Source organism: Garra rufa, chromosome 1 (assembly GCF_049309525.1).
Source record: "Garra rufa chromosome 1, GarRuf1.0, whole genome shotgun sequence".
NCBI lineage: Eukaryota > Metazoa > Chordata > Actinopteri > Cypriniformes > Cyprinidae > Garra > Garra rufa.
Genome location: NC_133361.1, coordinates 3959420 through 3976355, shown reverse-complemented (window position 1 = coordinate 3976355; position 16936 = coordinate 3959420). Strand labels below are relative to the sequence as shown.

General features: G+C 36.3%; 1 protein-coding gene across 1 annotated transcript in view; it reads right to left on the bottom strand.

Moving 5' to 3' along the window:
- The window catches only part of LOC141331470 (uncharacterized), an 18093-nt gene extending 1435 nt beyond the window's left edge, over nucleotides 1-16658 (bottom strand). The window contains exons 1-9 of the mRNA XM_073836561.1: nucleotides 16621-16658; nucleotides 15032-15293; nucleotides 14806-14946; nucleotides 8720-8763; nucleotides 7458-7539; nucleotides 7029-7169; nucleotides 3248-3346; nucleotides 2199-2291; nucleotides 2000-2108 (exon numbers count right to left, since the gene is read on the bottom strand). Of these exons, the coding sequence (XP_073692662.1) occupies nucleotides 2000-2108; nucleotides 2199-2291; nucleotides 3248-3346; nucleotides 7029-7169; nucleotides 7458-7539; nucleotides 8720-8763; nucleotides 14806-14946; nucleotides 15032-15293; nucleotides 16621-16658 (1009 nt within the window). The remainder of the gene's footprint in view (nucleotides 1-1999; nucleotides 2109-2198; nucleotides 2292-3247; nucleotides 3347-7028; nucleotides 7170-7457; nucleotides 7540-8719; nucleotides 8764-14805; nucleotides 14947-15031; nucleotides 15294-16620) is intronic.
- Between the last annotated feature and the right edge of the window lie 278 nt (nucleotides 16659-16936).

Here is a 16936-nt window from a genome sequence, read left to right as displayed (position 1 = left end):
CATTTGCATTGTGTTTGCAGCTTGCTGTGGTTTGTTTGTAAAATAATTTTCTAGGGTTTTCAGATATAGCCTACTTCAAATGATATTAGCTCTCCAAAGTTTACTTGAGATATCATCTTAACTTTTTATGTGATATTATTATTTCAAGAACATTTTGATTTAGAACAATTACATAAGTGAGATGATTTCAGTATGTCTTAAGACTCTTAATATCTCATAAGACACAGGGAATTATGTGAGTCAGTTTGGGTTTTTGTGTCTTTTCCAAGTTGTTCAAAGAGTATTTATGCTCTAAGTCATAATATTTTGAGAATAAAGTCGAAATTACAAGAATAAAGTCGAAAAACTACGAGAAAAAAGTTTAGATATTTTGAGAAAAAAAAGTCAAAATATCAGAACAAAGTCTAAATATTTCAAGAATAAAGTAAAAATTATGAAAATGAAGTCAAAATATTTTGAGAATAAAGTCAAAATTACGAGAATTAAGTTGTACCAATTATGAGATGTACTACTATTTTAACTTTACTAAGATTGAAGTATTAAAGTAAATACTTAGGCTAGAATGTACTCTCAAAATATAACTTTATCTCGTAATTGCTACAAATTCTCATAATTTTGACTTTATTCTCTAAACATTTTGACTCTATTCTCGAAACAATTTGACTTTATTCTCGAAGCATTTTGACTTTATTCTCATAATTCTGACTTAATTCTCTAAACATTTCAACTTTATTCTCATAATTTACTTAATTTTCGAAATATTTCGAATTTATTCTCTAAACATTTTGACTTTACTCTCGAAACACTTCGACTTTATTCTCATAATTTTTACTTCATTCTCAAAATATTTGCCTTTATTCTCATAATTTTGACTTCATTCTCAAAATATTTTGCCTTTATTCTCAAAACATTTTGACTTTCTCCTCGAAACACGTTGACTATATTTTTGTAATTTTGATTTTATTTTCGAAACATTTCGACTTTATTCTCATTATTTTGACTTATTCTCAAAATATTTTGCCTTTATTCTCGAAACATTTTGACTTTATTCTCTAAACATTTTGACTTTATTCTCGAAACACTTCGACTTCATTCTTGTAATTTTGACTATTCTCAAATATTTAGACTTTATTCTCATAATTTTGACTTCATTCTCAAAATATTTAGACTATTCTCAAAACATTTTGACTTTCTCCTCGAAACACGTTGACTATATTTTTGTAATTTTGATTTTATTTTCAAAACATTTCGACTTTATTCTCATTATTTTGACTTATTCTTAAAATATTTTGCCTTTATTCTCAAAACATTTTGACTTTATTCTCTAAACATTTTGACTTTATTCTCAAAATATTTTGCCTTTATTCTCGAAACATTTCGACTTTATTCTCGAAACACGTTGACTATATTTTTGTAATTTTGACTTTATTTTCGAAACATTTCGACTTTATTCTCATTATTTTAACTTATTCTCAAAATATTTTGCCTTTATTCTCGAAACATTTTGACTTTATTCTCTAAACATTTTGACTTTATTCTCGAAACACTTCGACTTCATTCTTGTAATTTTGACTTTATTCTCATAATTTAGTCTTTATTCTCAAATATTTAGACTTTATTCTCATAATTTTGACTTCATTCTCAAAATATTTTGCCTTTATTCTCGAAACATTTTGACTTCATTCTCGAAACACGTCAACTTTATTTTTGTTATTTTGACATTATTCTCGAAATATTTCAACTTTATTCTCATAATTTTGACTTCATTCTCACAATATTTTGCCTTTATTCTCAAAACATTTCGACTTTATTCTCAAAACACTTCAACTTTATTCTCGTAATTTTGACTTTATTCTCATATTTTTTTACTTTATTTTCTAAATATTATAACTTTAATCTCGTAATTTTTTATTTTTTATTTTTATTTTTTTTTTGACACTAAAACGCCTTCTTAGTTTTATTAGCTTTAAATTATGTAAAACAAAAGAAAGCGTCTCACCTGATTTTCCATTCGGGTAGGCACTGTAATGATCACCAGTCTTGGAAATCTTCTCGTATTTTCCATGGCCTGTCACAACAAACTTGTACTGTTTACCTGAGGAGGAGCCCTAAAATATAAAAGGTGAGTAGAAGAAGACGTATTAAGCGAGAGATTCATTCTCAACCAATCATTTTCAGCTTTTTATGTGAATATTTACCTTTCCTCCCAGTCCTGACCTCTCGGCTGCAGAACCTTCTCCAATAATTTCCCACATGTTCTTCTTCTGAAGAACATCTCCAGGTTTAACATCCTGGAAATTAACATTTGAAAGCATTGTTTAAAATGACTTTATTCTTCTAAATCTGCTGTTGTACTGCCAATATCTGCTGAACAGTTGACCTCATTATTCACTGACAGACTGACCAGATCATTGAGTCATTTAGTTGATTCTTTGATATTAAGGGCGATGTAAAACGAAACAGACTCGTTGAAACTTGGGCATGGCTACTTTCTCATAAACTTTAATTAATGAGGCAAGCTATGGGTTATATTAAGATTTTCCATGAAAAATGGTTAAAAATGCTCTGTTTCTCACAGAAGACTTGGCATATAAGTTGTGTAAAATGTGTTTTATGGTGCTTTTTTTGTCCTTTTAGAAAGTTGAAAGCATCAGTCCTCAATCATTTCAATTGCATGGAAAAGAAACCATTTCAGTCTTCAGAATTACTCCTTTTGTTTTCCACAGAAGAAAATAATGGAATCACATGAGGGTGAGTAAATGACTTTGGGTGATCTATTTGTTTGACATAAACCAGGTGTCATAATCTAGCATCCAAAGTTAAAATGCAATCATGTAGACTGTCTTCCAAAGCTCTTACGTTTGATACAAACAATGTTCATTACATCTGGATGTAATGATCTTAAGGTTTTTTTCTTCAGGCCTTAACCACTAACATTAGAAACCACACATCCACATCAAAGATCATTGCTGTTTTTCTGGACATGATGATTGATTAACTGGATTTGGTGAAAATAAGGGAAAATATGTAAAGTTGCAGTAGCTCATTCTGCCAAAAGGGGGCAACATAAATGTACCTCTTTGTTATTTTACTGTATATACTCATTTCCACATTGAAACGGCTCAGTCTTTCAAAAAAAAAAAAATCTCTATTCCGATTCTATTTCATCATGGGACAAATACATGTAACTCTGCCCAACACATTGGTTACCATCTTAAACATTTCCAAGGTTCATTAATAGACTTACAGATGGTGTGGAAGGGGAGTTTCTGTTCCCGCCTTCTGGACTTCCTTTCACCCAATGGTTGATCAGGTTTGCTACACCCACTTTCACACAGTCTGCATCCTAAAAATATAAAACCGTTTCTAAATGAGAACACTTACAGAATCACATACAGTTGAAGTCAAAAGTTTACATGCAGGTCCTTCTCAAAAAATTAGCATATTGTGATAAAGTTCATTATTTTCTGTAATGTACTGATAAACATTAGACTTTCATATATTTTAGATTCATTACACACAACTGAAGTAGTTCAAGCCTTTTATTGTTTTAATATTGATGATTTTGGCATACAGCTCATGAAAACCTCAAAATCTCAAAAAATTAGCATATCATGAAAAGGTTCTCTAAACGAGCTATTAACCTAATCATCTGAATCAACTAATTAACTCTAAACACCTGCAAAAGATTCCTGAGGCTTTTAAAAACTCCCATCCTGGTTCATTACTCAAAACCGCAATCATGGGTAAGACTGCCGACCTGACTGCTGTCCAGAAGGCCATCATTGACACCCTCAAGCAAAAGGGTAAGACACAGAAAGAAATTTCTGAACGAATAGGCTGTTCCCAGAGTGCTGTATCAAGGCACCTCAGTGGGAAGTCTGTGGGAAGGAAAAAGTGTTGCAGAAAACGCTGCACAACGAGAAGAGGTGACCGGACCCTGAGGAAGATTGTGGAGAAGGACCGATTCCAGACCTTGGGGGACCTGCGGAAGCAGTGGACTGAGTCTGGAGTAGAAACATCCAGAGCCACCGTGTACAGGCGTGTGCAGGAAATGGGCTACAGGTGCCGCATTCCCCAGGTCAAGCCACTTTTGAATCAGAAACAGCGGCAGAAGCACCTGACCTGGGCTACAGAGAAGCAGCACTGGACTGTTGCTCAGTGGTCCAAAGTACTTTTTTCGGATGAAAGCAAATTTTGCATGTCATTCGGAAATCAAGGTGCCAGAGTCTGGAGGAAGACTGGGGAGAGAGAAATACCAAAATGCCTGAAGTCCAGTGTCAAGTACCCACAGTCAGTGATGGTCTGGGGTGCCATGTCAGCTGCTGGTGTTGGTCCACTGTGTTTTATCAAGGGCAGGGTCAATGCAGCTAGCTATCAGGAGATTTTGGAGCACTTCGTGCTTCCATCTGCTGAAAAGCTTTATGGAGATGAAGATTTCATTTTTCAGCTCGACCTGGCACCTGCTCACAGTGCCAAAACCACTGGTAAATGGTTTACTGACCATGGTATTACTGTGCTCAATTGGCCTGCCAACTCTCCTGACCTGAACCCCATAGAGAATCTGTGGGATATTGTGAAGAGAAAGTTGAGAGACGCAAGACCCAACACTCTGGAGGAGCTTAAGGCCGCTATCGAAGCATCCTGGGCCTCCATAACACCTCAGCAGTGCCACAAGCTGATTGCCTCCATGCCACGCCGCATTGAAGCAGTCATTTCTGCAAAAGGATTCCCGACCAAGTATTGAGTGCATAACTGAACATAATTATTTGAAGGTTGACTTTTTTTGTATTAAAAACACTTTTCTTTTATTGGTCGGATGAAATATGCTAATTTTTTGAGATAGGAATTTTGGGTTTTCATGAGCTGTATGCCAAAATCATCAATATTAAAACAATAAAAGGCTTGAACTACTTCAGTTGTGTGTAATGAATCTAAAATATATGAAAGTCTAATGTTCATCAGTACATTACAGAAAATAATGAACTTTATCACAATATGCTAATTTTTTGAGAAGGACCGCCTCGGGTTTCGTATGAAACCCTAGTTCCTCTAGGGAACGAGACGCTGCGTCACTCCGCTTTGGGAACGCCTCCAGCGTGCCCACGCTCTGAATCACGTGTGAAATCAGTCCAATAGAGAGTTACGTATGACGTCACGGACGGGGTGACGTCATACGTAACTCTCTATTGGACTGATTTCACACGTGATTCAGAGCTTGGGCACGCTGGAGGCGTTCCCAAAGCGGAGTGACGCAGCTCGACGTTCCCGAAGGGGAACTGTACACCTTGCAGAATCTGCAAAATGTTAATTATTTCACCAAAATAAGAGGGATCATACAAAATGCATGTTATTTTTGATTTAGTACTGGCCTGAATAAGATGTTTCACATAAAAGACATTTACATATAGTCCACAAGAGAAAATAATAGTTGAATTTATAAAAATAACACCGTTCAAAAGTTTACATACACTTGATTCTTAATACTGTGTTGTTACCCGAATGATCCACAGCTGTGATAGTTATTAATGAGTCCCTTGTTTGTAATGAACTGCCTGCTGTTCTTCAGAAAAATCCTTCAGGTCCCACAAATTCTTTGGTTTTTCTGCATTCTTGTGTATTTCCACCCATGACTTTATGATTTTGAGATCTATCTTTTCACACTGAGGACAACTGAGGGACTCATATGCAACTATTACAGAAGGTTCAAATGTTCACTGATGCTCCAGAATGAAAAATTATGCATATATAAGAGCAAACTTTTTTAATTGACTTTTTGAAGAGAAAACTTTTACTTTTTGAATTGAAGATCAGAGCAAATTGAACTTATTTAGTCTTCTGGGGGAAATGTAAGTATATTCTGTAGCTTCTGAAGGGTTGTACTAAATAAAATAAAAATTACACTTAGGCAAAAAAAGAAAAAAAGTACACATCCTCATTCCATTCAAAATTTTTCACCCCCGGCTCTTAATGCATCGTTTTTCCTTCTGGAGCATTAGCGAGCATTTGAACCTTCTCTAATAGTTGCATATGAGTCCCTCAGTTGTCTTCAGTGTGAAAAGTTGGATCTCAAAATCATACAGTCATTGTTGGAAAGGGTTCAAATACACAAAAATGCTGAAAAACCAAAGAATCTATGGGACCTGTAGGACTTTTCTAAAGGACAGCAATCAGTTTAACTGTTCAGGTCAAACAAGGGACTCATGAACAACTATCACTAAACAAAAAAAACACAGCTGTGGATCACTCAGGTAACAACTCAGTATTAAGAATCAAGAGTATGTAAACTTTTGAACAGGGTCATTTTTATAAATTCAACTATTATTTTTTCATGTGGACTATGTGTAAACATCTTCTATGTGAAATATCTTATTCAGGTCAGTACTAAATAAAAAAATTACATGCATTTTCTGTGAACCCTCCTATTTTGGTAACAAGGTGTATGTAAACTTTTGCCTTCAACTGTATATATCAAAACTGAATAATTTTAGTTTTGACTTAGTATGTTGGTGAAGCGGTGAAGCAAAATTCATAAGGTTATGACTGATTATCGAACATTTCACAAGAATTCCTACACAACGGCTTACCATTGAAAGTTGTTTAAGTGCGTCAGACTGTGGCAAGCCAATAGTGTGGGTGTGTCTGAATGTGAAAGTGTAAAGAGCAGATGTTGTTCCACACTACATGACTACATGACCTATCTCACGCTGCCGCCGCTGCAACGCTGGGCCTCGTGACCTCAATACTTGCACAATCTGAGACTCATTCAAAGCAATAATAGAAGTGCCCTGACATCACTGTTTTCCTTCATAATATTTAAAAGGTCTGCTATGAAACAGCTGATTTCTTATTAGTTTGACATTTTCCTGAATACTTCCTCTACTATTACTCCCATACATAGTTGAAGTACAGAGCATGGACCATTTTTACGATTTTATCGTCTTTGAAAGCTGCAGTGCCCTTAAATTAAACTGTGAGAACAACCAGTACAATATTTAAAATCTCTAATTTTTTGAGTAACTTCTGACCTTCATAGGTGTTCCTTTTGGGCTGCTTGGACTCCAGGCTTCTCCTGCTTCAAACATGTTTTTTTTGGAGGCCACAGGGGCAGAGACACTGGGCATGTCCACTGCTGCTGCTTTAGTCATCTTTGCTTCTTTAGATGAGATCTGCAACACATTAGGACAGTCTCAGTGAGCCAGAGTGATAAATTGTTTGTAAAGAAAATGCAAATGTAACAATAGACTGTCTCCGGAGGAGGTATGAAAAAATCCCATTTACTTATTCTAAATATAAACCATCTGATCCATTTATTCAAATGCTGTCAGAGACAGGCATCTTGAAATAATGGTTTGACTAAGAGTTCTTAAACCAAGCTTTAGATACTAAAACAAGGATTTATTGTACACATTTTGACTATAATACATAATAGCAAAATAAAAGGCTGTTAAATGAACCTCGATTGCATGGGTGTATTGTTCCAGTTTGTCATCAATCTTGGGCAGGAGTACAGGTCTCTGGGTCTTCTTGAAACTGTTACTGTTTCAGGAAGAAGAAAAAAACTCGATAAGTGCATGTTTAAAAAAAAAAGCTTATAAACGTTTAAAAAATGTTATTGAAATAAAGCCAAAATAAAATGAAATATACATAGTAAAAGTAAAACCAATAAAAGTTAAGTTGGAACTACTAAAATTACTAAAACTGACATAAACCATATAGCATTTAGAAATAAAGTATATAGAAATATAAAAAATGAATACAAAATCAGTCAAACAAATTCAAATAAAACTGAAAATATAATTCAAAATATTAATAAATACTACAGATATAATATATAAATTATACTGACATGAACACATGCAAAATGCATTAACAATATGTGACCCTGGACCACAAAACCAGTCATAAGATAAAATTTTACAAAACTGAGATTTATACATCATATAAATAAGCTTTCTATTGATGCATAGTTTGTTAGGATAGAACAATATTTGACCGAGATACATCTATTTGAAAATCAGGAATCTGAGGGTGCAAAAAAATCAAAATACTGAGAAAATCACCTTTAAAGTTGTCCAAATTAGGTTCTTAACAATGCATTTTACAAATCAAAAATTACATTTTGATATATTTACAGTAGGAATTTTACAATAAATCTTCCTGGAACATGATCTTTACTTAATTTCCTAATGATTTTTGGCATAAAAGAAAAATCAAACATTTTGACCCATGCAATGTATTTTTGGCTATTGCTACAAATATACCCCAGCGACTTAAGACTGGTTTTGTGGTCCAGGGTCACATATGTTCTTATGATGTGTATAAGGCTACCATATATTCTAACAATATACATAATATTTACATATTAAACCAGTTACAACCATTTAACATGAAACAAAGTAAAAAATAAGATATAACATTATGTATATGGTGATAATTATTATTTCAATTCACCATAACATCGTAAGAAAAAGCATACACTCCACATCTGGTAAAAGTTAGCCGACCCATAAATCATTGCTGACAAGGTGATGGACTAACAAAGTATTACAGTGACCTATGCCACCTATGTCAATATTTACTTTCAGACAACAGCCAGTTTGCCAACATACTTGTAAGTTTTTGTCAAGAATCTGCCATTTATAGCAAACTCACTGAAGCCAAGAATGTCACGTAGAGAAAGTCTTGTTACTAATTTTATGTTGATGAATGAACTCACCTCTTCTTTAATGATCGATTCAAGGATTCTGTTCTCTCTGTGATCTGGAATAATAATAATAATAAAAAAAAAGTTCAGCAGTGATGTCATATTTAATTAAAGGTTGTTAGCCCGCCAGTAAGTTGTAACCTCGAAAACTGCTATGACTGGATCACTGAGTCAGTGAGTTGAACTTAAGAATCAGACTAATTAATGAATAGCTCTTTTGAACTTATTCTTTAAAGTGAATTGATTGATCTGGTTGAACTGGACTGATTCACAACAACTCGCTGCATGAACCAGTCACAGCAGCTCTCAACTGAATTCACTCGTGGGGGAAAAAATATTAGTGAATAGATGAAACAAAGATGAAATATAGTAATATCGCATACAGCAAAAAAATAAAATAAAATACACCAGTTATTTCTGGTCCTTGCAGTATTTCTCACAGTAAGTGTTATGGTGGACGCCCAAATCTACCATCATTTAAAAAATAATAGTGTTTTTGTGTGCGGTTTGTTGTCTTTTCTATATGCGGTTTGTTGTCAATCTGAAAATTTGCTTCAATGTTTTCGGAGATGTGGGCTCCAGGTTGCCAGTGGCTGTTCCGTGCTCATAGCCTTACCTTGGCCAGATCTTCTGAAATTTGCCACTGGCTCTGATGTCTCTACAGTGGTTAAACATGAGATATAATTTGTTTAATTCTAACGGGTCTTTGGTCTTATTAATCTATTATTTGTTCCAGAGCAAATAGTTTGGGCTGTGGGCAAAATCTCATCACGTTATATTTTATGTAACTTCAATGCTGTATATCAGAGCGCTGCCTTTGTACTTTTTAACCGAATTGGCTAGAAACTTTTATCATGGTTGTTGTTGTTTGTTAAATATTATTATTTAATAAATAAGATTTTAAATTGTAAGACGCAGCCAACAAATTCACTGAGCAGCGCTGTCATAGAAAAATTACCCTTAACAGATGAAAGGATAGTATGACAAAGATAACGCTTTCTTCGGTGGACATTAAAACTAATGTTTTATTGTGAATATGAGATTGAGCTGAAGAATGAATGCTGTATCAGATGCAGGTAATCACACTCACTCAGTCCATCTCTATCTCTTATAATACTATACATAATACAGTGAGCTTTTAAAACAGTAATACAATAAGCTTTAAATAAAGCAATTCAGCGTTCCTTCGTTACTAGTTCTAAAGTGACGTTTTGGAATTAGTAACGGATGCTTGGGCTCAGCTGTTTAACTGTCAAACTGAGATTCGAATCCGTGGCGGAAGGAAGTAGTTTCGCACATAAGAAGGTTTCTAAAGACACTCAGACACTCCATTTTTTAAAGACACTCATGTAAAAAAATAAATAAATTATATATATATATATATATATATATATATATTATTTTTATTTTTATTTTTTAATTATGAGATCCATCTCATAATTTTAAAAAAAATCTATAAAAAAATGTAAAAGTATCAGAGCAATAGACAACTTTTATGATATTTTTTGGTCTTTTTTTTGTCATTTTAGGAGGAAGGTGGTCATTCCAAACTCAATATATCGACAAGACGTGAGTAAAAAATCTAAAAAATATCCATTCTTTTGCCTTAGGACAAAAAAAGTAATCCATGTTTTGAACAACAAAACAGAGTTAACAGAATTAATAGTAATTTTTGCAAAAACTAAAAACTTTCTAGATTCTTCTCTAGATTATCTTTAGATTCTTCAGAAGGTTCTATAGGGTCAGCATGTCATTTTGATCAATTTTGCTGAATGAAGAATGAGGCAGAATGGATGAGTGCAGGTGTAAATATGACATCCTTGAGGATTTGTAATAATTAGAGAAATCCATACTGTAGTTCTGTTCGAGTATTTTCTCACTTCCTAGGACTAACCAAGTACATGTTAACAGGCTCCTGTTTCAGGCTCACAAAAGGATCCCTTGTGTTGCCGTTGGGCCCGCTGGCTTTTTAACCTCTGCTCACTGAGAATGTACTTTCAACTGTCAATCACTGCTGTTTCTTGCGTAAATACACAGACAAGCACTGGAAAACTCAGATTCCCCAAAACACAGACTGCGAATTTCCACCTAATACGTAACATTTTAAATGTTACGGCAAAAGTACCATGCACTTTTGTTGTTTGGCGAAATTTTGCGTGCGATCCACAGTAAATAGGAATCTGTGCGATTGAGAGTCTGTTAAAGGGCAAAAAAAAGTTACCAATGTTGCTAATTTGACCAGCTATTTCAAAAGAAATATGTGTCGATTATGTCTTGGTTTTCAAAAAAGGTTGTATTGAGCCACTATCAGTCGTATAGTCGATTTTATATTTTGAGTAGATAAAATACTATATCATAGCAGGAATTGACACAATAACAAAACCACCTAAACTTATACTAGTATAATAAACTCAATAGCAGGGCTAGGGCTTGATTTGCAGTGTGCACTCTTGAGAGGAATTGCACAACTCGAGAAGAAACACCTCCTGTTGTTTGTAAGTTTAGGTTGTGTACATCTGCTTTGTCCTCAAGAACATTCAGGTTCAAGATGTTCAGATATGGTCACTTCAGACCATTTAATACAGGAAGATGGTGTTTTATTACTTGTTTTTTCTTTGTACAGGGGTCCAGGTTTTGTGCTCCTCACACTATGTTCTCAATCTTTGTGGGTTGATCTTGGATACCAGTGGATAAAAGTCAGTCGTGCTATAAATTCCAGCTTTGCTAGGCTTGTGACCTACAGTTTGTGTTTAGACTGAGTCACCGATGGTCTGAGTACTTTTACTTTATTTATGCTGGTAAGATTTGACTAGAGACAAATCCCCTTTGAGTCTGCAGAACTTTTGCCCATGCAAACCTCAATCCATTAAAGCTGTGTAGTTGCCAGGGCATCGCTAAACAGTTGTTAAGATGTTTTGGTTGGTTTCTTGCTGGTTGCCTATTCCACAAGTGTCTCCAATACTCTGGTCTCTGGCCTAATGCTACAATTAGGGGTTTGATTGTTTGTTGTTGTGGCTTAAACACCACTGGTTATTAATCTACCATTATGGTGTTACCATTTTTGATATGTTTTTAGGAAATTTAAGCCTGTCCATTAAAGGGTTAGTTCACTTTCAGAATAAAAATTTCCTGATACATCCAAGATGTTCATGTCTTTCTTTCTTCAGTCAAAAAGAAATGAAGGTTTTTGAGGAAAACATTCCAGGATTTTTCTCCATATAGTGGATTTCAATGGGGATCAATGGGTTGAAGGTCCAAGTTTCAATGCAGCTTCAAAGGGCTCTACACAATCCCAGCCAAGGAATAAGGGTCTTATCTAGCGAAACGATTGCTCATTTTCTAAAAAAATAAAAATAAATAAATTGCTTAATTTAACCACAAATGCTCAAAAGTCATATGTGACGTATGTGGAAGTACCAACCCAGTGTTTACAAAATGAATTTGCAAAAAGTCAAACGCCCTTTACAAAAAAAGGTAAAACTACGTCAGACGACTTTGAAGTTTGAGGAGAAAATGAGATGGAGTTTTCCCTACCCTACCTCTTTGAACCAGAGTACAAAGACAAAGAACTAACCGCACATGGCCTTTCCAAGCTGATTACATAATGCGTGATTACATGGACATGTGTTGCAGAGATAGTGCAAGACAAGCATTTGTAGTTAAAAAGTATATACATTTTTATTTCTCCCCATTAAAGTCCACTATATGGAGAAAAATCCTGGAATCTTTTCCTCAAAAACCTTCGTCAAAACATCTTGGATGACATGGGAGTGAGTAAATTATCAGGAAATTCTATTTATGTGTACTAATCTTTTAATGAATGTGTCTATGCAAATGCTCAGTAATCACAGAATGTCGTGTTTTTCCATTAATTGAAGAGGTTTATCTAATCAGCTCTGTCCGAAACTGAAGAAATCACTCAACGAAATGGAGAAATGTCGAGATGTCGAGAAATGGAAAAATGAGTCAGAGTTAATTTTTACAAGATAATAAGTGCTTATGTAAAACCACAGCTGTTTTTACACACTGTAAAGCAAGTGCTGCAATTAAACAAATTACACTCATCAAGCACTTTTGGTAGTTAAACTAAATAAATAAAAACATGCCCTAAACATAAATTAAACCAATTAAAAAAGAACATTCCAAGTTGCAAAGTGAGGTTCTAATGACATGCTACCTAATTACCATCTTGTATTTCTGCGTTTTTACAAAATTACAGATCATAATTATTTTATGTTATTCTCAAAAACATGTTAATTTGTTCTGAACCTGCAATATTCCTGCAATCCTTATGTGAAGACCAATATGCGAAGATGCATGCATGTTACTTGACTAAAAAATTGTGTTCAACCACTTATACACTGCAAACATGTGGGTATGTTCACAGCACAACAAGCACAAGCAACTTACAAAATAAAATGGAGCTTGTGTTCTGAAAAAAAAGAAGAAGATTATTTGTCATAATTCTGAGAAATGCTCATTTGTGAGCGATGGCACTACAACATTTCTAGGTTGTACAAAAAAGTCCCCTTTTAAAAAAAAAAAAAAAAAAGTTAAAATAAAAGTTTCCAGATGTTTCACAGTGATGCAATAGAAGATCCATTTTGGTTGCCCGAATAACCTTCCTGTTAACAGTTCTTAGAAGAACGTTTCTCGTGCACTCTTAAAAATAGAGGTACCTTATTGGCATTGATGGTACCATGAAGAAAGTTTAACATCTATGGAACCTTTAAATGTTGGAAAGTGGAAAGGGTTCTTTAGAGTTTTAAAATGTTCTTTGCACTGAGAAAAAATGGTCCTTTAAAGAACTGTTCACTGAAAGGTTCTTTGGGAAACCAAAATGGTTTGTCTGTGCCATCATTTTTAAAACCCCCTTTTGGAACCTTCATTATTAAGATTTAAAAAATTTGAATCTTTTGTGGAATGGAAAGGTTCCATGGATGTTGGATTCCAAAGGTTCCATAGATTCCAAAAAAGAACCTTTATTTTTAAGAGTGTATCATGGAATTACCATTTTCTTGTGGAACCTTGAAGAACCAAGAACCATATGAACAAATATGGTTATCATTCAGCATCATGGTGTTTGTTAAAGTTCCATGGCAATACCATCCAAAAGCATCTACTAACTATATTATGAGATTAAGGTTGAGAATATTTATGCAGATATATACAGTGCCTTGCAAAAGTATTCATACGCCTTCATTTTTTTTCACATTTTGTTTTGTTGCAGCATTATGTTAAACTGCTTAGTTTTTCCCCACATCAATTTACACTCCATACACCATAATAATGACAAAGCAAAAACCAGATTTGCAAATTTTACAAATTTATTAAAAATAAAACACTGAAATAAGTACATTGCATAAGTATTCATACCCTTAACTCAGTACATAGTTGAAGCACCTTTACAGCCTCAAGTCTTTTTGGGTATGATGTGACAAGCTTTGCACATCTGCATTTGGCAATTATCTGCCATTCTTTGCCTCACCTTTTCACCTCTCAAGCTCTGTCAGCTTGGATGGGGGCTTGCAGACATTTTCTAGAGTCCTAGTTGTTCCAGTCGTCTTCCATTATGGATAATGCTTCTGTGAACCTTCAATGCAGCAGATTTTTTTCTGAACTCTTCCTTAGATCATTGCCTTAACGTAAGTCTGTCTCTGAGCTCTACAGGCAGTTATCTTGACCTCAGGAATTGCTTTTTGCTCTGATATGCATTTTCAGCTGTTAGACCTTTTCTGAGAGGTGTGTGCCTTTCTAAATCATACTCATTCAAATGAATTTGCCACCGTTTAACTCCACTTGAAGTGTAGTAACATCTAGAAGCAATATGAATGCTCCTGAGCTAAATTTCGAGCGTCCCAGAAATGGGTATGAATACTTATGCAATGGGATCTTTTCAGTTTTTTTATTTTTAATAAATTCGCACAAATGTTAAAAACCTATTTTTTGCTTTGCCATTATGGAGTAGGGAGTGTAGATTGATGTGGGGGGAAAAAGTAATTTAAAGTAGTTTAACATAAGGCAGCAACATAACAAAATATGAAAAAAAATGAAGGGGTATGAATAATTTCGCAAGACACTGTAGTATGTATAGTTACCTTGAAAGTTGGACTTATGGGGTTTAGCGTGTTAAATGGATCATCGCCATCTGTGGAAGTGATGTTGAGATTCTTCATTCTCTTCTCTGCTGCTTCCATCCTCCTCCTCTCAATGTCTTCCTTCATCTGTCTCTTGTCCTCCTGTAATTATTAATACAATTGACCTCAAACAATGTTCCACGACTGTTACAGTTTAACATTCCCATAACCGAATCAACTCAGCCACCTCTTTTCTGGCTAGTTTCTCCTGTTCTTCTTCCTCTCTTCTTCGCTCCTCCTCTTCACGAGTTTTGCGTCGCTCTTCTCTCTTCTTCTTTAGTTCCTCCAGCTCCAGCTCAGCTTCGGCCTGACGCTGCCGTAGCTGCTCCATCTCCTGGTTCTCTTTTTCCTGATGGCTACGTCTGATCTTCTCCAGCTTCAGCTCGGTCTCCAAACCAGCGTGCATGTCCTTCTTAGTGTCAAAGGTCTGATCTACATCTACAGTTCTGCTGGAGAAGAGTGGAGAATAGGAAAATGGGGTTAGTCTCAGATGGCATGTCGGTTTCTATTTCTATGAAACAATCAGTAATTATTACTGTTGGACTATTGGATTTTTCCTGAGATTATTATTTTTCCACACAGTCTATTATGAATACACGTCAGATTAACTTTAATAGGACATAAAAACTAAAACAATTTGTGGTTGGTCAGTTTACTTGTTAGTCAGACTTTCTGTCGAAGTGGACAGTTCTTGGCCAGAATAAGCAGTAAAATGGGCCAGATCTTATGGTATTAGTTAAAGGTCTGGATATATGAGACTAGATATTCACTAGCTCCCTTAACAGCCTTTTTCTAAACTTTCTGGCACAACTTTTTTGGCAGCAACTGTCACGACCACACACAAAGGGAGAAGGTGAGTATCTTTCAAGGTATTTATTAACAAACGTGCACAGTACAACACACGTGCAATCGGGTGAAATAAGGTCTCTGTGGTCAAATCTTCAAACAAACACAACAGGTGAGTTCAAGTTCATAAGGATCATAGCGTTAGCAATAGTCACTTCCCTTTAACACGATTAACGTGTATCACAGGAGAACATCAGAGCAATCCACGAGGAGCACAGGAGAACATCGGAAGAATCCACGAGGAGCACAGGAGAGACAACAGGAGGGAGAGAAGATCCACAGAGAAGCATCCATGCAACTTCGATACCAGCCGATGAGTGAGTGGCAGAGGTAGGTATATAAAGGGTGTGGTGATTGCTGGTGCAGGTGACAGTGATTAGTATTCTGGTGATGGTTCACGGGTGTGCTGTGGTGGTGATTGGCTGGTTGGTGGAGGATCGTGGTGACTGGGGCTGAGGGAACGTGCAGAGGGTGTGACATCACCCCCTCCTCCACGGGTGACTCCTGGCACCCAAGAACGGCGACGGGGACGACCACGACCTCTGGGAGCTGGGCGTTCGGGATGTTGGCGGTGGAATTCCTCGAGGAGAGTCGGGTCCAGGATGTCGTCACGGGGTATCCACGATCTCTCCTCGGGTCCGAACCCCTCCCAGTCCACTAGGTACTGGAGCTGGCCGTTCCGCCGCCGGGAGTCTAGGATTTCTTGGACTTGGTAGATGTTGTCTCCAAGGATCTCTGGTGGGTCGGGAGGAGGAGGTGACTCCGATTCTGTGGAGGAAGGGAACAGGGGTTCAGTGTGGCGTTTGAGTAGGGAAACGTGAAACGAGGGAGCGATTCTGTAATGAGGAGGTAGGTTTAGACGGTAGGTGACAGGGTTGATTTGTGAGTGCACGGTGAAGGGCCCTATGTAGCGGGGACTCAGCTTCCTACTGGGCAGCCGGAGGCGTATGTCCCGAGTGGACAGCCATACCTGGTCCCCGGGGAGGTAAACTGGGTTGGGTAACCTACGGCGGTTGGCGTGTTCCGTATGCCTCCGTACTGCCCGCTGGAGATGGACGTGCGCTGAGTCCCACACCCTCTCGCTCTCTCGGAACCAGTGATCTACCGCGGGCACCTCGGAGGACTCTCCAGTCCATGGAAACAGAGCTGGTTGATAACCTAGAATACATTGGAATGGGGTTAGACCAGTGGAGGTTTGACGGAGGGAATTTTGCGCATACTCAGCCCACGGTAGATACTGGCTCCA